This window comes from Mchenga conophoros, linkage group LG23, assembly GCF_057382185.1.
Source record: "Mchenga conophoros isolate Kocher_MC1m ecotype Shallow Benthic linkage group LG23, M_conophoros_male_GT1.1, whole genome shotgun sequence".
Classification (NCBI taxonomy): domain Eukaryota; kingdom Metazoa; phylum Chordata; class Actinopteri; order Cichliformes; family Cichlidae; genus Mchenga; species Mchenga conophoros.
Window position 1 is genome coordinate 22065437 of NC_140547.1, and position 21083 is coordinate 22086519.

The 21083-nt window shown below is 42.4% G+C and overlaps 1 protein-coding gene across 7 annotated transcripts; it reads left to right on the plus strand.

Moving 5' to 3' along the window:
• On the plus strand, nucleotides 1-19944 carry LOC146547193 (prolactin receptor-like). Of its 7 annotated transcripts, XM_085265232.1 has the most exons (10): nucleotides 1-158; nucleotides 2286-2328; nucleotides 4789-4898; nucleotides 6921-7062; nucleotides 8836-9005; nucleotides 10278-10456; nucleotides 14882-15035; nucleotides 15650-15737; nucleotides 16001-16070; nucleotides 17732-19944. In XM_085265232.1, the coding sequence occupies exons 3-10, from the start codon at nucleotides 4808-4810 to the stop codon at nucleotides 18356-18358; spliced, it is 1521 nt and encodes a 506-aa protein (XP_085121358.1). In that variant the 5' UTR covers nucleotides 1-158; nucleotides 2286-2328; nucleotides 4789-4807; the 3' UTR covers nucleotides 18359-19944. The 7 variants fall into 7 exon arrangements, with proteins under 7 accessions (XP_085121358.1, XP_085121356.1, XP_085121357.1 ...); XM_085265230.1 differs by having other exon boundaries at nucleotides 1-2943; XM_085265231.1 differs by having other exon boundaries at nucleotides 1-2810.
• The last annotated feature ends 1139 nt before the right edge of the window (nucleotides 19945-21083 follow it).

Genomic DNA, 21083 nt, shown 5'->3' on the forward strand with positions numbered 1-21083 from the left:
CTTCAGCACCAAGCAGCAGCATCAGCAGCTGTTAGAACAGGTCCCGACTCTTTGTACGGACTTCATCCATCGACGGGCCTCCAGCCGGTTCCTGCTCCCGGTGTGGGTTCATGTTTGAGGAATCGCGCCACATGAGGCGTTAAAGAGGCTTACTCCTGGTAAGATGGATTCCTGCTTTATAATCTGCTAGTCAAACGTGCTAGTTTGTAAGGTTAACAAGAAGATCCCAGTTTACAAACTTAATTTAAACCAGATCCAAAATGCCTTAAAGTCTTAACATTACGAACTAATGAAGGATTAATTAAGTGTTTAGAGCAGCAAGCCACTGTTTACTACAACATCTTATTATTTGGTGTAGCGTCACAGGAGCAATTCGTTTAGACCATGGACCTTTTTTAAGGACAAGAAATCAAATTACTTATAAAACCGATGTTATTTGGTGTGCTGCAATTTAACAGCACATGCTGATCTATTAACAGTTCATATAAATAATAATACTTTCTATTACAGCTGAGTAATAAAGGGGTAATAGTAGGGTAACAAGGGGAAATAAGAATGTAATAATGTACTAATTTCTAATTTGTTACCATGCATTTACCAAAGTAATAACCACTTAATATCCAAGTAATATCATGGTAGTACCAGTGATTACAGTATTATGCTGAAATGTGTGTGATTGGACAATAAGGGCCCTAAAACTGGGGGCAAGGATATGGAACTACAGCTTGCTAATAAAGTGGTAATAGTAGGGTAACAAGGAAGAAACAAGAATTTAATAATGTGGTAATTTCTGAGTAATTACTACTCATTTACCTGGGGTAATTTCTGTCTAATATGCAGGAAACAGTGCTGCAAAATTCTAAACTGTTTGTTTCTATTTAATAACATATCAATAACCTATTAAGGCAAAGCCGAAAGTGCAACCCGTCTGACTAACACATGTACACCCGCTCAGCCTGTTCGTGAATCTGTTACTTGTGTCTCAGACTGTCTGTTTGATCAAACTGTAGACGCTGATCCAGTTTTGATGTTGAGTAGGACTCTGGATCCTCTCCCAGCTGAGTGTACACTTTGTTTTACATGTTTAATTTAATTAAATAGTGGAGTTAAACTAGTTATCTACCCATAAGTTCTTATAATTATTTGGTTCCATGGTTGACCTTTTTAATATCGCACAGAGTCCAATTTTCATTTCTGTTTGATGAAAAAAACATAAAAATTTCAGAGACATCAATGAAACCAGCGGGGATTATAATTTACTGAGTGCACTCAGAAGGTATAAACTGAATGTATGCCAATCAATAAATTACATTTCATTTGACCCGAATCCAATAAATGTAACATTTTACAAAAAACAATGGAAAATTTACATATAATTAATTTGTTGGTTTTTTTTCTTTGATTTAAAAAAGTGTCAAAATTGTGTTGATATATTAAAGTGACAATATCTGGAAAGTTCAGATTATTTCTACATCAGAGCCAGCTGTTTCAGTCATAACGATGCTTGTTTCACCTTAAAGTGTGAGTACCAGTGTTTTTTAAAGAGGAGGACTGTCTTGCCCTTCATCTCTTCTAATTGGCATTACGTAACTTCATCTTGTTAGGCGTGTTTGTGCCATTAGTTCATTTTGGAGTCAAGTCAAGTCATCTTTATTTATATAGCACATTTAAAAGACATCAAGTGTCGGCCACAGTGCTGAACAGAGGGATAATATAATAAAAGAATTAAAATAGAAAGAAAACATTTAAAAAAAGAATTGTAAGACATGTAAGAGTATATAGCATATAATGTACATGCAAATATGCACATACATATACAAAACTGTACACATTCACACACAAGCACACATATGTGAACATAACGTATATACACATACAACACCATCCAATAAGATAAGAGACCAAATAGACAGAATAAAAAAGATATCAAAGAGATCCGAAAGCCTTGGAAAATAAGTAGGTCTTGAGATTCGATTTCAAGACTTCCAAGGATGAAGAGGATTTTATGAAGGGGGAAAGACTATTCCAGAGTCTCGGGGCGGCAATGGAGAAAGCCCTGTCACCTCTAGATTTGAGCTGGGAGTGTGGAACTGATAAAACCATCTGACTGGAGGAGCGCAGAGATCGAGTGGGTAAGTGCAGGCTAAGAAGATCTGAAATGTAACCTGGAGCCAAACCATGGAGAGCTTTAAAAACAAATAGTAAAACCTTAAAATCGATTCTATGTTTAACTGGTAGCCAATGTAGAGATGCGAGTACTGGGGTAATATTCTCTCTCTTTCTAGTACCCGTCAGGAGCCTTGCGGCTGCATTTTGAACAAGTTCCAGGTGGGTCATGCTTGAGTGACAAAGATTTCAAATGCAATTATCTGTCAATTAAGACTTTCCCCCTCTAATTAGGCTATGAGCTGACTGGGTTATTAGCAAAAATTTCCTCCTGTTGCTTTTGGATTTTAAAGATCCAAATAACTGGATTTAGTCTGGGGTTTTTACTTTCTGTCAGCATCTCAAAGCAAAGCACATCGGTGTGTCAAACTCATATCACTCATTTTCTTTGATGAGTAGAGCAGAGAGATAGCCCTCTTCTCTGTAGCAAATTACATGTTGCTGTTTCATAAATATTAAAATCTCATAAAGAAATACAAAAAACCTATTAAATCCTACAAGACAGAGCATGGGGTTTGATTTTGGGGAACATAAAATCTGAAGCTTTTAAAACAAGTGTTTGGCTTTTTGTAGGTCAGATGTTTGGTGAGGGACGCCAAGGGATTAGAAACCTGCAGAAGAAGTTTGCGTGCTTGCTGACGTGGGTCAGTCTGAAGGACGAGACACTCTTTTTTGTGCTTTTTGAGGCAGTCATGTTGCACCTTGTGGCGTGTCAGTGTGAGCCGAGGCTGCCAGATAAAACCCAAAAAGGCTTCGCAGTAATCCTGTGAGATCAAGGTGGGGATTATTCGAGGTAATTGTTGTCTTAGTACTCCAGGATAGAGCTGAGCTGCTGGACAAGAATGAGCTGGAAAGGCAGAGTCAACAGAGGTGAATGAAGTGGGACAGATCAGAGGAAACTGAAAAACGAGAATAAAAATGAGTAGTAAAAAAAGGGATTTAGAGGAAAAAGGGAGGCAATGGGATGAATAGCGAAAGTACATAAAGAAGAAGAAAAGACGGGTAAAAGTACGTAAAGAAACAAAATAAGCAGGAGTGATTATATGGAAGCAGGGCAGGAGTAAGGACAGAAAAGAAGGTCAGGAGGGAAAAGGACTGCTGAAAAGCAAGTATGAAGGGTTAAAGTGAGGACTTAATAGGGAAGGGAAGAAATAAGGAGGGACAGTGAAATGATGGATGAAAAGGTTGAACATTTTAAGGTGCAAGGATGAAAAGGAAGAGGCAAGCACAGAGAGGAAAAAAATGAGTTAAAAATGAAGGAAGGAAAACAGGAAGGAAAAGATTAATAAGGAAAAGTTGGAAAAAGAAGAGGAGGAGTGTAAGGAAGAGGAATGTGATGAAAAGGAAAGTGAGTAAGGATGGAAAAAGACAAACAAGGAAAAAAATAAAACAGAGGAGAAGAAAGCAAAGGAAAATGTCCGAGACTCCTGGTTTAAAGTCTCATCTACGTCTAATGCCGCCGCATCCACCTGCTGAGGGAAATACAGTGGTTTTTCTACAATTTGCAAAGAGAAATAAACTTCACAGCCAGTGCAGGTCATCAGGAATAAAGAGGTTTGTAGTTGTATGGCAGGTAACTGCCACTCCTGAAATATTAAAGGTGGCCAGGCCAGGAACCAAATTAGACCCTGATTAGCTGATTCTAGGAAGCTGCAGATAAGCAGTCTTCAACAGCTTCAGGAAAATCCAACATTCAAACAACTTATTACTGACTTTATTTCTCTATTTTCCCCTCTATCTGAGGGACATCAGCCCCTTATGTTGGTTTCAGAGAAAACTACCAAAACATATCAATAAGTCCACTCTCCTGGTCCTTCAACAGTGTGTGTAAATGTGCATCTATGACTTCTTGCACATGCCCAGCCTGAGGAAGCAGTTCAGTGGACTAAGCTGTTTAAAATAATAAGCTTTCAACAGAACCTCTAATATCTGATGTTTTTGATAGAAATGATTGAACACAGAAATCTAAAGGTCGGTGTCAAGGCAATGATATTTTCTCAGAAATATTTTTTAGTTCATGAAACATTGCAGGGTTATTAACTTTTAGAAAGATCTGAATGTAAGCTGGAGCTAATGAGCAGCAGCTGTTGTCAGGGTTACAGAGGAGAACAAAAGACAACAGCTTGGAAATCATCCAGAATTTGAAAGGGAATATACACCAAGTTTCTTTTTTTAAATGCACAGAAGATATGTTTTTAATGCAACTTAAAGTATTTGGAGTGATAATTAAGTCTGAGTTAAGAAGTTAGGTGATTTTAAGTAATGTAATATTGGCTGTGGTAAAATGAACCCATCAGATTGGATTTGAAATGGTCAGTATCTTACTTGACACATAGGCAAAAAGCCCTCAAATTTCAAAACATGGTGCCAATATTATGTGTCCAGTGTCTAGTAGTGAGGTTGTTTCTTGACTTTTGGTTGGTAGTACAGCTTTCAAACACTAACTTGAAACAACCTAAGAAAATCTTAGATGTACTTGGCCTCTTGGCCTGACACAGACACAAGTGGACACTGAGACTCAATCACAGTAAAAAATCACAGTAAGAGTGTTAAGAGCATTAGGGGTTCAGCAGCGTTTTCTCCAGTTTTCATCTTTGAATGTTTATTTGTTTGTGTTGACAGGTTACCAGATAGATCTGAGATGTTGTGGTTGCTGTTCTTTCTGCTTCCTCCAGTGAGCAATGGCAGCATCGTCGCCAAGAACATCGCTCACACAGAAAGACACGACCATGGTGAGTCTGAGCGCAACTGCTTAAGACTGGCGGTTTTTCAAACTGGTGATTTCTTTTTATTTTCTGCATGTTAGGTCCACTACTCAAAAGTCAAGTGTAAGATGACTGCTTATGAGATCAACATAAAAACTGTGTGTGCGGTCCATGGTGCTGAAATGATAACAGTTTAATTTGAGAGGAATAAAACGTTTTTAAGGAAAAATGTGTTTCTTAAAATTTATTACTGTAAATCCTCTGACAGGATTCACATCAATCCAGGGCATGATTATTTTAAGTCATCCCTCCATTCTTTCTGTTCTTTAGAAATTTCTCTTTGAACCTCACAGGGTGTGAAACTCCTGCACAAATAAAGGCAGTTTCACCAATTTGTAAAAAACTAGTATCAACAGGCATCGTGGAACAACAACTGGTGGCTCTTCATTTTAAAAGTGCAAAGACTATCTAATCATAGTATATAATAATTATGTACTAACTATTCTATACAAAACTATATTTACAAACTATTCCAGCATTTTGGCGAAATCTCAGAGGGAAAATCAAAGGGAAAAGCCATAAATCTGCATACTGGATGCAAACATACGGCCTTCCCTTTTTTCCCTGCTGCTGCAGACTGAAGCGCCACAGATTTTCCAATGGATTACTGCTCACTTCCCACGGCATCATCTTGATGGGCACGCAGGGTTTCACTATATTAATCACCACACTGAGGCCCTGCTAAGAATTAAACTGCCTAGAGGTAGTTATGCTGTAAAGCAGTAAAGTTATTCTGTTTATGTAAAATGACCATTTCATATAGATCATTAATGTATATGAAATGGTCATTTTACATAAACAGAATGCTCTCTAGCTAAGACTGATACATAGACACTTATATTAATCCCACAAGACGAATTACTTTGATTCTAAGAGCTTGTTTACTTTTAAGCTATTTAACTAGGATTGTAACTTTTACTCGAGTAAAAAGCCTAAATATTTTTTGCTTTTGTTTTTTTTAACTCAGTGAAACAGTTACCCAGCACAAAATTATATTTAAAGTCTCCATGTTTTATGTAATAAATCTTTAACAGGACACAGAAGTTACTCCTTGGCAGGTATCTCAGTCTGGGTGTTGCATTCATACATTTTATAGATTAGCTGATAACTGAGTACTCCACTCTTTCATACACATATCGTTACTTCCTGATCCATAAAACCAACACAACAGCAACCAAAAGGATTCAAACTACAGCATCCAGAAACCAAAAGCTACGCCCATCTTTACATAAACTCTGTAGGAGTTCCACAGCTGAGGGAAGAGGAGCAGCAAAAGCCTGACCAGCAACCACTAGATAAGAGCTCCAGAGGGTAAAGATGTGCTGCAGTATCAGAGAAGTTACTTTTCTTCTGGTTACAAACTTCATTCTGCTGTTTGTGTGCATCCGTTACTATCAGAGCTTTGATTATTATTTAACAGCACTGTGACTGCAGAAACCTTTCATACACAACCTCTAATCCTATATTTAAGAATCTGTGTAGCATACTTTAAATTTTTACAATTATAACACTGTGATTTACTTGTTTTTTTGGAGGCAGGGGATTTCTGCCTCATTGCTTCATATTAAATTATTCTGTTATTATATGTTACCTTATATATGTAATCAAAGTAGTTGAATTAGAATACTGCTGTAGATCACATTATACCCTTTAATATAGAGTGTGTGAGCTGTATGTAGTTTAGTTAAACAAAAAGTGGACGCCTGAAATAAAAAAGGCTGGATAATCAAAAGGGATTAGATTAAAAGGAGGATAAATTGACACAAAATGAGATAACAGTAAGAGAAATTAACATTTTTCCACTTTTTGATAATACAAAGTTACTCCATCAGAATCAAAAAACAACTAAAAAGTATTGCAACTGCAAGTAACAAGATAAATCTAAAATAAAACCTCCCAGGATCTTTCTTGGAAGAAAAATATGAATAATTGGCAGAGAGTGTTACTGCATCACGCTGCTTGTAACTCCACCTGTGTCTGACTCCACAGAGGCGACCGGTGGCCCCACAGTGATGCCTCACATCTACTTCTGCCGCTCGCCCAACATGGAGGACTTCACCTGCTGGTGGCATCCACTCAGCAACCTGACAGATGGCGAGCAAGTCACCCACATCCTCACCTACTCTACAGAGTATGAACACTGCACATTAAAAATATTTTATAAGTAAAACTAGCCCACATTGTAAAAAATACATAGAAATATACAAAAATACATCCTACAGGGATGGCAGGATATTATACCAACTGACAAATGTGGCTCTCCAAAATTCTGAACTGAACTCGATGGAAATGCTCCACAAAAGCAAAGATGCAAGAGGCATAAACCCGCTATGTCAAAGTCAAAACTTATTCTGGGGTATAAATTTTAAATGTGTTTTAATCAAACTTCCCTAGAGAATTTTTATACATGTCATGCTGGCAGGTTAGGACTCAGAATTCAAACTCTTTAAATAAAAGGTTTATTGAAAAGACAACTAATAACGTACTGAAAACTGGTGCAGAGTTTGAGCAAAGACAAACAGCTTGGAGATCTGTGATGGGGAGGAGAGGAGAAGGTTAGGTGGAGGCAAGCTCGTGTAGATGTGATTGTGGAGTAAGTGATGGAAATAGCCTTACCTGTGAATAGAGAGGTTTCAGTTTAGGGAGGAGGTTTTCCAAGCAGAGCAGGAATCTGGATGTATCCAGGTAAGTCCTTTGAGTACAGGTTAGAGGTGTGGCTAAGCAGAAGCAAGAGCTGGAGGCAGCACTGGACTCCATGGAACAGCAAATGAGGAACAGGGGAGTAAGGATCCAGACAAGGAGAGTGGAGGCTAGACAGCAATATTAGTTCACTGAAGACTGGGCACAGATTTCTGAGAGGAGAGCCCAGTGAGAAGCACTGGCATCTGCCAGAGTCCATAACAAACAATAAGAGCCTTGTTTTAGCCTTGTGAAACTATAAAAGAAGCCCCAGATCAGCAGCACACTGAAGTTTCTGGGTCAGGTGAGTTTGTGCAGTTTGATTTCTCGTGCTTCGTGTCACTGGGAAGCGTTCACATTTTAGCTACTCTGAAGTCCTGAACGCAGACGTGGCCTCAAACAGATGCCAGCTGGCCCAGATGGCAGCCACAGCAAAGAAAACGCTTCCACTAATCAGGAGAAATTGGATTGTGCTTTTGACTTCCACGTGGCTTCAGCGCACCCACCAGTGCTTGTTTGGGAAAACAAATGTAGATCAGTGATTATCTGACAAATAAAAGACAAAATTTCACCAAACAGCAAAGCAACTAGGAATAAAGTCACAGCTCAGAGAGGGAGATTACACTCTGCAGGCACACCTCACCACTGATGTTTGTGCTGCATGTCAATGAGGCTAAACACAATTTTGGGATTATGCTCCATATACAAAAGTTTGGAAACTTAAAGACAGGTTCCTTGACATTCTTGCATTTGGAATATGATTTGACATTGTCTTTGGACTAGTTCTGAAACTGGTTTTAAGTTGGTTTTAGAGGTTGGGAAAACCAGGTGGCGACTTGGTTTAGTCTTCGTATTGAGGTATGATGGAAAACGTCTCTGAGCATCACTTCAGTCTCAGACAAATTAACCTCAGGTCCTCAGGAGTGAGACCATCTGTTGTGGGATTCCTTGTTTTTCTTTTGGTTGTAAACAGTTCTTCAGGACTCTGGGTGGATCTCTGAACTGCAGAGTGAAGCTACAACAATGGCTTCATGATGGCTATATATCAAATTGTCTAACACCACTAAACTCTGCAGACCTGCTTAGAAGTTAAACAAAAAGTGTGAAAAAAAAAACAAAACAAAAGAAAGGTATTGTATAAAAAAATGTCCAGTGTTAATTTACTGATTTCCTTTTTGTGTGTTAGTGCTTATCTAAATGTGTTTTTTCTTTGATTTTTTTGAAGGCAGGAACCCAACCTTGAATGTCCAGACTATGTGACTGGCGGCCCCAACAGCTGCCACTTCGACAGCAGCCATACGTCTATATGGACGGTGTACTGTTTGACCGTGATTGCCATAACCACCCACAGAAACTACACCTCCCAGCAGCACTGCCTGGATGTGGCAGAAATAGGTAAAGATGGAGATGATATTGGCTTATCAATACTGATTCAAACTACCTCCATTACTCCATAACACAAAATTCAGTTTCTTTTTTGTAGTTAGTTTTTGGTTTGTTATTTAGCAAAAAAACAACAACAAAAAACCCCCCAAAAAACAAACCAAAGCGGTTCTGTTCTGAGTTTGATTCTGAATTGAATCAGATATTAGTGCAAATTTCTCCTTGTTATTGCTTATTTACTGAAGAACAAAATGATACAAAGAAAACAGATGAAAAAAGAGTAAGTTCGAGGCTATAAATTAATTAAACCAGAAACGAGTCCTCATGCTCCGCCAACCAGCTAAAAAATCTGTGCTCCTGTGTGTGTCTTTAACTTTTCTTTACTGTCACCGTGATCCATGTATAATTGTCTGCATATCCATGACTGTCCCCCCCCAAAAAAACACATCTGATATGTTTTTAGTGCAAGCAGACCTTTAGTGACCTTTAGGTATTAGTGAGTGGTAGGATTTTTCCTTGCTCTAAATTAGCCTTGGGAGTAAACTATGCACATGTGTTTTAGCCGGTCACCTCTTTTATCATTATATCTGACTATTTAACTATTTGACTATTTTTAAACTCCAAATCGCAAACTTTATAGCAACACTGGAAGCCGGGGGATGATTTTTTTCAATACTACCTCAGATGAACTATATCATATTAGACATTGACACTATTAATTTGACAAAAAATAATCCAAAATGCAGAAGCAGTGTGTGGAAAAACTATGCACACTCTTACTGCTTCCATAGGAATTTAGAGGACAAGTAGAAGCCAGGTGAAAAATCACTTGACTAACTGATGATCACAAAATGTGAGCACCTCTGTAAAAGTAGTGGTTTTGCAGTTTTTTGATCTGGATGATTCAGGTGTGTGTTCACATAAAGCCAAAGAGGACAGACATCAACAATGATCTTAGAAACTGCTGCCAATCATGCCAAGAGTGGACAGCTCAGAAAAGCTGCAGAAAAACAAAGAGCTACCTCTAAGAATCTACAGGCCTCATGTAGCATGTTACATGTTAAAGTTCATGACTCTGCAGTTAGAAAAAGTCTCACCAAGGATGGATGTCTGGAAGCATCGGCAGGAGAAAGCTGGAGTTTCAACATTAGCATCAAAATTTGTCGTCTCATTATAGATGTTCTTTTTTTGTTTTCCTGAGCACCAAAGACAGGAAATAGAAACTAGAACTATTTACTGACACACAGCTAATGTTTCAAAACACATTTTGTGTGTGTTTAACAGTTCAGACTGAAATTCCAGTCAACGTGACTTACAACTTGACAAATGCAGGCAGCGATGAAATGGGCCAAAACGCGTTGATTTCCTGGACCTACCCGGTGCCCGGCCACGTGCAGTATGGTTGGATCACACTGGTCTATGAGCTGCAGTACAGACATGTTACAGAGTCTGACAACTGGAAGGTATGGGGAGAAAACATGGAGAGGAACAAATATGACTTCTCTTTACTGTGGCAGTCTTATGTCATAAAAATAATACAATGGACTTGGGTAAAGGCGCTTGCATTTCCTGTTCTGGTAACGTTCTTTAGGGGAGAAAAGAAATGTTCACGTCCCACAGGGGACATGAACATTCACAGGGGACATGAACATTTGAGTCAAATTTTGAGTCAAATTTGGCCGTTTAATTGGTCATTTATGAAGATTTGTTGCACAAATACTTATAATTATTGTGATATTGAGTGTAAAATATACACACAAATACACTAAATATAGTGTATTACAAAAACATTGTCTTTGTGGTTAGAGGGTACATTATTCAGGTTCATAGGTGGTGTCTATAGGTAAAAGCAGGTATTTCTAATGGGTATAAATTTAAATTTATACTGTGAGACCAGAGATTGGACCATCCATCTTCATCCGGTTTGTACGGGGCCGGGTCGCGGGGGCAGCAGCCTAAGCAAAGAGGCCCAGACCTCCCTCTCCCCAGCCACCTCCTCCAGCTTATCCGGGGGAATACCAAGGCGTTCCCAGGCCAGCCGAGAGATATAATCTCTCCAGCGTGTCCTGGGTCTGCCCCGGGGCCTCCTCCCGGTGGGACATGCCTGGAACACCTCACCCAGGAGGCGCCCAGGGGGCATCCTTGTCAGATGCCCGAACCACCTCAGCTGGCTCCTTTCGATGTGGAGCAGCAGCTGCTCTACTCTGAGCCCCTCCCGGATGGCCGAACTTCTCACCCCATCTCTAAGGGAGAGGCCAGCCACCCTTCGGAGGAAGCTCATTTCTGCTGCTTGTATCCACGATCTCGTTCTTTCGGTCACTACCCACAGCTCGTGGCCATAGGTGAGGGTAGGGACGTAGATCGACCGGTAAATTGAGAGCTTCGCTTTTACACTCAGCTCCCTCTTCACCACGACGGACCAGTGCAGCGTCCGCATTACTGCAGCTGCAGCCCCAATCCGTCTGTCGATCTCCGGCTCCCTTCTCCCATCACTCGCGAACAAGACCCCGAGATACTTGAACTCCTCCACTTGGGGCAGGAACTCATCCCCGACCCGGAGTGGGCACTCCACCCTTTTCCGGCTGAGAACCATGGCCTCAGATTTGGAGGTGCTGATCCTCATGCCCGCTGCTTCACACTCGGCTGCGAACCGTTCCAGTGCGAGCTGGAGGCCCTCACCCGATGAAGCCAACAGAACCACATCATCTGCAAAAATCAGAGATGAGATTCTGAGGCCACCAAAGCGAAAGCCCTCCGCCACTTGGCTGCGCCTAGAAATCCTGTCCATAAAAATTATGAACAGAACCGGAGACAAAGGGCAGCCCTGGCGGAGCCCATCACCCACCGGGAACGAGTCCGACTTATTGCCGGCAATGCGAACCAAGCTCTTGCAACGGTTGTATAGGGATCGAATGGCCCGTAGCAATGGGCCAGACACCCCATATTCCCGCAACACCTCCCACAGGACACCCCGAGGGACACGGTCGAATGCCTTCTCCAAGTCCACAAAACACATGTAGACTGGTTGGGCAAACTCCCATGCACCCTCAAGTATCCTGGAGAGGATAAAGAGCTGGTCCAGTGTTCCGCGACCAGGATGAAAACCGCATTGTTCCTCCTGTATCCGAGGTTCGACTAACGGACGAACTCTCCTTTCCAGCACCCTGGCATAGACTTTCCCAGGGAGGCTGAGGAGTGTGATCCCCCTGTAGTTGGAACACACCCTCCGGTCCCCTTTCTTAAAGATGGGGACCACCACCCCGGTCTGCCAGTCCACAGGTACTGCCCCTGATCTCCACGCAACATTGCAGAGGCGTGTCAACCAGGACAGCCCTACAACGTCCAGAGCCTTCAGGAACTCGGGGTGGACCTCATCAACACCAGGGGCTCTGCCACCAAGGAGTTGTTTAACTGCCTCAGTGACCTCGCCCCCGGAAATTGGCGGGGCATTCCCCTCATCCCCAGACTCTGCTTCCTCCTCGGAAGACGTGTCAGTGGGATTAAGGAGGTCCTCGAAGTATTCCTTCCACCGCCTGACAATTTTCTCAGTCGACGTCAGCAGCGCTCCGCCAGCACTATACACAGTGCAGGTAGAGCACCACTTTCCCCTCCTGAGACGTCTGACGGTTTGCCAGAATCTCTTCGAGGCAGTCCAAAAGTCTTTTTCCATGGCCTCTCCGAACTCCTCCCACACCCGAGTTTTTGCTTCAGCCACTGCCCGAGCCGCATTCCGCTTGGCATGTCGAGCGTCTTCCCCCGCCACCTGATCCAACTCACCACCAGGTGGTGATCAGTTGACAGCTCAGCCCCTCTCTTTACCCGAGTGTCCAGAACATATGGTCGCAGGTCTGCTGATACGATTACAAAATCGATCATCGACCTACGGCCTAGAGCGTCCTGGTGCCACGTGCACTTATGGACACTCTTATGTTCGAACAGGGTGTTCGTTATGGCCAAACTGTGATTAGCACAGAAGTCCAATAACAGAGCACCGCTCGGGTTCAGATCAGGGAGGCCGTTCCTCCCAATCACGCCCCTCCAGGTCTCGCTGTCGTTACCCACGTGAGCATTGAAGTCTCCCAGCAGGACAACAGAGTCTCCAGGTGGAGCACCCTCCAGCACCCCCCCCAGGGACTCTAAGAAGGCTGGGTACTCTGAACTGCCACTCGGCGCATACGCGCAGATGACAGTCAGGACCCGTTCCCCGACCCTAAGGCGCAGGGAACAAACCCTCTCGTCCACCAGGAAAAACCCCAACGTACCAGCAGCAAGCCGAGGGGATACTAGGATACCCACCCCAGCCCGCCGCCTCTCACCAGGGGCAACTCCAGACTGAGACAGAGTCCAGCCCCTCTCCAGGAGACTGGTTCCAGAGCCCCAGACATGTGTAGAGGTGAGCCCGACTATATCTAGCCGGTACCTCTCAACCTCACGCACTAACTCAGGCTCCTTCCCCACCAGAGATGTGACATTCCATGTCCCTATTGCCAGTCTTGGCAGCCGGGGGTCAGTCCGCCAGGGCCTCCGCTCCTGGCCGCCACCCGGCACACAATGCACCCGACCCCTATGGCGCCTCCTGCGGGTGGTGGGCCTGCGGGAGGATGGGCCCATGTCTCCTCTTCGGGCTGTGCCCGGCCGGGCCCCATGGACTAAGGCCCGGCCACCAGACGCTCGCCCTCGGGCACCCTCCCCGGGCCTGGCTCCAGGGCGGGGCCCCGGTAACCCTATCCCGGGCAGGGTAAACTGTTCCCTCGGTGTCCTTTTCATAAGGGTCTTATGAATCGCTCTTTGTCTGGTCCCTCACCCAGGGCCAATTTGCCATGGGAGACCCTACCAGGGGGCAAAAGCCCCCAGACAACATAGCCCCTGGGATCCCTGTGACACACAAACCCCTCCACCACGATAAGGTAGCGATTCCAGGAGGGGCAGAGATTGGACTTTAAATTTAATCTGATTATTCAATCAAGGAACGTCAGAGCTGATGTTGCTATTTCTTAAGTAAGATTTATATTTAAGATCTGGGTTAAGAGGCTTAAGGTGTTTTCAGCAGATATTTAAGGTTTTAAATATGCTAAAAGAAACATTAAAATATAAAACATAACATTTGAGCCCTTTCTGTATTTGTATCTGGTTAAATTAGTCTTCAACGTATTCATTTCTGCATTTGTGCAGAAAACCCATTCAGATGTGAGATGACAGTAATTTCATTGACTCTAACTCTGGTGTCGGATGAATAAGAGTTTACTGTAGCTCACTGAAGTCAGGATGCGGCTGTGAGGAAGATGTTGGGTATTCTACAGTAACATCTGCACAGAAGATGATAAGCACAACTATGTATAAAGATCAAAGTTCTAAAAACTGTGATCAGTGCTGTGTGAAAAAAGTGAGCATGTTTAACTCGATGAACAAAGTCTCAAGGAGAAAAAGGAGGAATAATAAAAGAAACAACAAAGGTTAGACAGAGGAAGATCTGTGAGTCTTGAAGAGTAAAAATAAACCAAAACAGAATACATAACATATCACAAAACTGACAATCACAGTCACAATACCACAAAAATCAACAAACACAAGTATAAAGAAACATCACAAAAACAATAAAATACAAACAAACAAACAAACAAACAAACAAACAAACAAAAAAACTCTCAATAACATACAGACAAAAACCCCAAACTCAGCATCATAAAATAAAACAAAAAATAAGCAAAATACAAAAGAAACCCCGAACTGTGAGAGACTAAGACTTTGAAAAAGAGAGAATGAAAAACTTAGATTTTTAAAAAAATGTATTCATTAGACTGAATTCTTTACTTTTCTGCTGACATATTTTCAAGAATAAAGTAGTTCATTATAGTCTGCATGTCATAGAACATGCTATCTGTTTGCAGGTGAAGTATCCTCTGCGTGAGCCTCAGGTGGAGCTGCTTGGACTCTCTGTTGACGACTACGTGGTCCGAGTTCGTTGCCGTGCGCAGCACTCCAAGCTGTGGAGTGACTGGAGCACCACGCTGGTGATGAGCATCCCCCCAAAACCGTCTGCAGGTATGTCAGCAGGCAGATGGCAATATGGTGCTGATTTACATACTTTTTGATGATTAGTAAGTTGTTTTTATTTGTTACCATTATTTTAGTTTTAATTGTAGTGAATACAGTTGTCTTTCTACTTTTAATGTTTGGTTTTTATAAATTTCTGATATTTTTTCTCATTATGTCCATGTAAAACCAATTTGGCTATGCATAAAAAAGATGTAGGCACTTTTTTATGATAGTGCTTAACTAAAATTTATTAAGCAGGCGTAAAATCCCTTTGCATTTTGTGCACAGAATTTTTAGACATTAATCACCTAAAACAAAATCCTTTGAACACAAAGTCCATGACAGCTGTGCTGTGGCAGGAAAGAACAGATGTGTCAAACATGTAGAGCTCGACAGAAGACATTAATCTTGCAGACTAATAAAAGATAAGTTATGTAACTGCATTAAGCACATTTCTGTTACATGCATTATAGATGCTAAAATAATTATAAAAAATGACAGCTTCTTACACACAGAATCTCTATAAGAACTGTAACTTTTCCAGTTAAATGTGTCACTGTGTCATAAAGCTGATGGAGAGCAGGAAACAGAAGCTGAGTAAATGTGTTTTACCTGTGCAGGTAAACTGTTGGTGCTGATTCTGGAGACTGGAGTTGGTGTTCTGGCTCTGCTTGTTATCGCCTTTAGTCTTGTTCTACAGACCAAGAGGTGAGAAAAAACACATCTTTCCTTCAAAATAAAATTACTTGCTGACTTTGTATCAAATGCTAGTCATTAACTTGGTTTTGGTCTTACCTTGATCTCTATAATGGCTATAACATTACAATGACCTTATTTAGAACCCTTAGAACCTCAGTTAGCAGAAGTTACTGCTGTCACACAGTCACAGTGCTGGAGGATGAATGTGTTGTGTGTTTTTGTTTTCATTTTTGCTATTTTCAACCCTCCTCCCTGTCTGCGTTCACCTTCAGAATAAAAGAGTTCTTCCTGCCGGCCATTCCAAAATCACAGATTATTGGCATTGACCCCGTGCTTTTGAAGGTAACTTGCCTGCGTGCAGCGCTGCTTTCAGGGTTTAAGCCATTTGTTCTGACCTTGTACTTCTGCTCCTTTCTTTTCTTCCCTCCATTTGTCTCTTTTTTAAATCTCTTCTCCCCCCTTTTTCTAATTGTATTGTCAAGTCCAATTTTTCCCTGTGTTTTGTTGCCCTTTTCTTTCTTTTCCATAATTTTCCCATGTCCTCTTGCTTAATTTTATATTTACATTTTAAGGCTAATTTGTTTCCCCATATCCTCCCTCATCTCTCTCTCCTTTCTTATCCCAAAAAGTTGATTCTGTTCATCTGGACGTAGCATTTTGTGGGAGAAACGTTTCGTCACTCATCCAAGTGACTTCTTCAGTCTCAGCTGACTGCAGGTTTCCCCAAATCTTATAAACAGTACATTTGCATAATGACTGAAACCAGCCCACTGAAGGAACAATGGGCTGGGAGGTCAGTTCCTTAATCATAATTATGACCAATGGTCATAATTATCTCATGACCATTGATGAACAACCACTGACCAAAGCCCACTGATCAATGGCCATGAGTACCATTCACAGAGAGTTGGGGAATGGCTGCAATCACAGCATTGTAAGATGGTGAAAGATGGACACTTAGGCCCCCTCCTTGATTCAGAGATGGTCTTTCCCTTTTCACGTAAATGGCCTCCCTGACTGTTCCTCCCTGTCCAGGATGTGTACATCCTCATCCTTGAAAGAGTGTCCACTGGCCTGTAGGTGTAAATAGACTGCAGAGTCCTGGCCTGACGAGGTAGCTCTTCTGTGCTGTTTGTGTCGGGGGACCCGATCCTTGGGGTGGGCCAATTTTTGGCGCAGCGTATTTTGGGATTTAAAAGCCACAGAAACACGGTGTTTAGAAAAAATGCATCTCAACTGTTCCGATACTCGGGATCCCTACAGGTTTTCGCTTAGTCAGCAGTTGTCCTTCTGTCCTGGATCAGCTGGAGCTTTCTTTTGGCGCCTTCCCAGCTTTCATAAATATCCAGCTTGGATAGCAACTTTTACTCAGGGCCTTCTTGATGTTCTTCTGCTTTCCTGGCCGCTGTGTCTGTGGGGATGGTGTTCGCTCTGTGTTGTAGCGTCCTGATGACATCCAGTTTATGCTCCAGTGGATGATGAGAGTCAAACCTTAACTCATTCACTGCCAGCCATTGGCAGTGAATGAGTTAAACCCATTGACTCATTCACTGCAATTGACGGCTATAGACGTCAATGGCAGTGAATGAGTTAAATACTGATCCATTGCTCCTTCAGTGGGTTGGTTTCAGTCATTATGCAAATATACTTTTTATACGATTGGGGAAACCTGCAGTCAGCTCAGACTGAAGAAGTGACTTGGATGAGTGACGAAATGTTTCTCCCACAAAACGCTACGTCCAGATGAACAGAATCAACTTTTTGGGATTTACTTACCTGGATGATTGAGCATGCATCAGGACGCTTCTTTTTTAATTCTCATGCCTCACTCCATATATGTTTTTCCCTGCTCCATTCTCCTCTTATTTTATCACTTTGTCTTCCTGTAATTTCCTTTAAGATTATTGTTCTTCCTCTTTTCCCACTTTCTTCCGTATCTTAATTTTCATTACTTTTTCACTTTTGTCTTTCATTCCTCCTCCCACCCCCACCTCCATCCATAGAAGGGGAACTTGGATGAAATCAATTGTCAGTTCAGTAACTTCCACAGCTACAGGCCTCCAAGCTCCTCCGAGGACGTCTGGGACCATGTGAGTGCCAATGACCTCTATCTAAACACACCAAAGGACAACAGCGACCCACGCAACCCTACAGAATCAGAGAGGGACACCTTACTAGTTCCCTGCAACCCGGCACCCATGGAAGTGTCCGCCCACCATCAGCTCACGGCTCCAAACCCTACATTGATTGTGCAGAGTGTGCCGCCTTACAGCTCTTCTCCCACTGAAGCCTTCACCAAACCTCGGAGTATTCCTTCTCCATGGCCGATGCTGAAGATCGTATCACTGCCCGGGACTGACTACAGCATGATGCAATATTCCTGCGGTCCCAATACTGTCCTGGTCCCAGAACTCACTTTCAGCACCAGCCACTCACCACAAAACTTCTACACTTGTGTCCAGCTCTTAAAGGAAAGTGGCGAGGTGCATCTAGTGCCGTGCTTGGCATCTTTTCTGAGGGTTGGTTTAGAAGCTAAGGGGAAGGAAGAGAAGAAGAATGATGGGGATGACTCTGAGAGGAATGAGGCAGCTGTCCCTGTGCTGCCTGTTACTGTTGACAACAGTGGCTGACTGACAAGCAGTAGATCCATATATTTCAAAAAAACAGGAATGCATCCAACATGCAGACTTTTAACATATGCAAAGTGAAATCTGCTGTATCCTGCTGGTTTGACTGGAATCAGATCCTGTTCCTTATTTCTTTGCTTATTTGTTTAATTTAAAAAAAGAAAAACCCCCACAAATTCCGGCCACTCAGAGAAAACATTTAAGGATGAACAAAGAACAAGAGAAGCGAAAACTGACACAGAGTATTAGATGAAATGCATCTGTGATTGCATATGATGTACGGTGAGTGTGAGTTGGAGTGTGAGGCGACTGCAGAAAAACAACCATGGGAAAATACATAAGGGATATCTGCACATCCACCCGCAGTCAGCAGCACTGGTGTGACAGAGAATTCAGTTAGAAACGATATCCAGAGGGTAGCTCTGGAGGACAAGGTCAGTCAGGTCATCAGTGAAGATATTTTGTGGTTAATAAGCAGGAATTATTTTACCTTTGCTTTGGTAAACATCATTTGGATGTTCAGTCTGTTTTTGTGAAGATAAATGTGATAGAGGAGAGTCAACTTGGAGCATGAGCTCCGTCAACACAGCCCTCCAGATGCAGAGGAAAGTAGAGAGCGTGTATAAAAGCTGGTCTGTGGTTATTTTGCGCTAACGTTGTGTATATAATTTGTGTGTACTTTTTATATCATCAAATAACAAACTGATCAAAAACAATGTGAGAAAACCTTTGTGTAATAAAAAAAAGACTGAACTCTTCTTCGATTAATAAATAATGCATACGAGATACAATTCATCCATTATTTAATGATTGCTGTGAGGTTTTGTCTCATCTCAGTGAAAAACTCGGTATGGGAATGTGTGTTGTGTGTGCTGAGGAATGCCTCCCCTCCACCCTGGTGACACACCTGCACCCCAAGGCTCTGCATGTGTGGGTGGGTGTGGTGGAGCGGAAAGTAGGAGGCACATGGGGATGGGGAGGAATGTGTGTGTGTGTGTTTTATTGAGTGCTGGAATGACTTTTTCTAAACACGGTGTTTTTTAATATCGGTATCTATGAAAGATAGTGATCTATATGTAGCTGGATGACTCTGGTCTATATTTGATTTGCTTTTGTGATCATTCTTGTCTTTTTTGGGGAAATTCAAAACAGGTGTTAATAATTCTATGATTTTAATGGTTTTAATATTTGTACAGAGTATCTACAAGGAAACCTCTAACATGTGCCACATTATTCTGCCAATTCTTTCCTCCGGCCACTGTTTAGGAGCTGAAATAACTGACAAAAGTGCATTAGTTATGATTCTGCCATGAAATAAGGTTTGTTTCACTTCAGAATAATTTTCCAGAATGTTTGACCTTTTATTTCTGGCATGAAATATGCTGTGTTTGTTACATGTGATTGGTGTGATGCAAATAAATCATTGTAAACAAATATTCTATAAAATCTATAAAGCATAGAACAAAACTTTTTTAAAAATGTATAATAAAAAGATCAGTCACACTTAAATCAGGCTGAAGTAATAGAGTAAAAAAAACATAACTGTACATTGAGCTGAATTTGATTAATTACTCTGGAAACTGGTGAGGCTTAAAGGTAAGTCTGTCCTGTTGGTGCTCTTCAGTATGTGAGGCCAAACAGTTAAAAATAATAATGCTCTGATCTTACTTCTTAAAGTAAACCTGGTCTTAATTCTTAATCAACTTTTGTCAGGTCCTGAAGCGGACTGTGATCATGCAACATGAACATGATTTACCCAACACGTTACAGCTATAAATCACTGAGACAGAATCCTCAGTTACAGACATTTGGCCTTTTATTATTTACTCCTCAAGTCCATTGGCAGCTAAACATTAATATAGTAGAACAGTTGTGTATGTGCAACCAACAGCGCACAGTGTGCTTTGAGGTAGCAGCCAAGAAAGATATAGTGTGTGTCTATGAGCACCTGCATTTTCAGGTATTGTATTGTATTGCATTCAAAAGGTTTTCTTCATGTAATCTGCTAGAGGGTGTGGGGAACCATAGCCCCGTCCCCAAGGGCATGAAGCAGGCATGGAGGAGATCCAGGCCCCAGACTTTCAGAGGCCCCCAGAGCGTGAGAGCCCAAGAAGTACCATCAGAGGTGCAACCGTGCCACTCTCCTGGAAAGAGCTAAGGAGAGCCCAAGACAAGGGGTCACCCAGAAGCCACGGAGCAGAAGCCAGAGGGAGCTGTGGTGATGTGCCTGTGAGCTCTGCTGGCATCCAGCCACGCCACAGTGCACCAAGCCCCAGGCGCAGAGGCCCAAGGTCCAAGGGCCCCCCATCCCCATACAAATACTCATCACTCGCCCAAAGTAGAAACAAACATAAATGGACACTGTACACACCCTCTCCAAACATGCTCTATATCCCAGGTCCAGGCACCACCACCCCTGAGGGGTGATGGTACCCAGACCCAGGAGATTTTAGCCTTTTTCCTGGGGTGGAGACAAGCAGACCACCCCCGGTCCCGGAGCAGCAGGGAGACCCCCCCACCAGACCCCCATCAGACGGCCAACTCTTCCTCCCAGCCCCTCCGTCCCGATGATAAACAGAGAACGGGAGTGTGAAGACCCCATGTCTCCCTCTTCCCGCTCATATGTGGTGCTGCTGCATGCTGTTCTAAAGTGTATTTAAAACATAGAAGAGGCATGGTTCTTCCTGCCAGAGAGCAGCCGGTGTCAGCATGGTCCCTCCCGAGAACC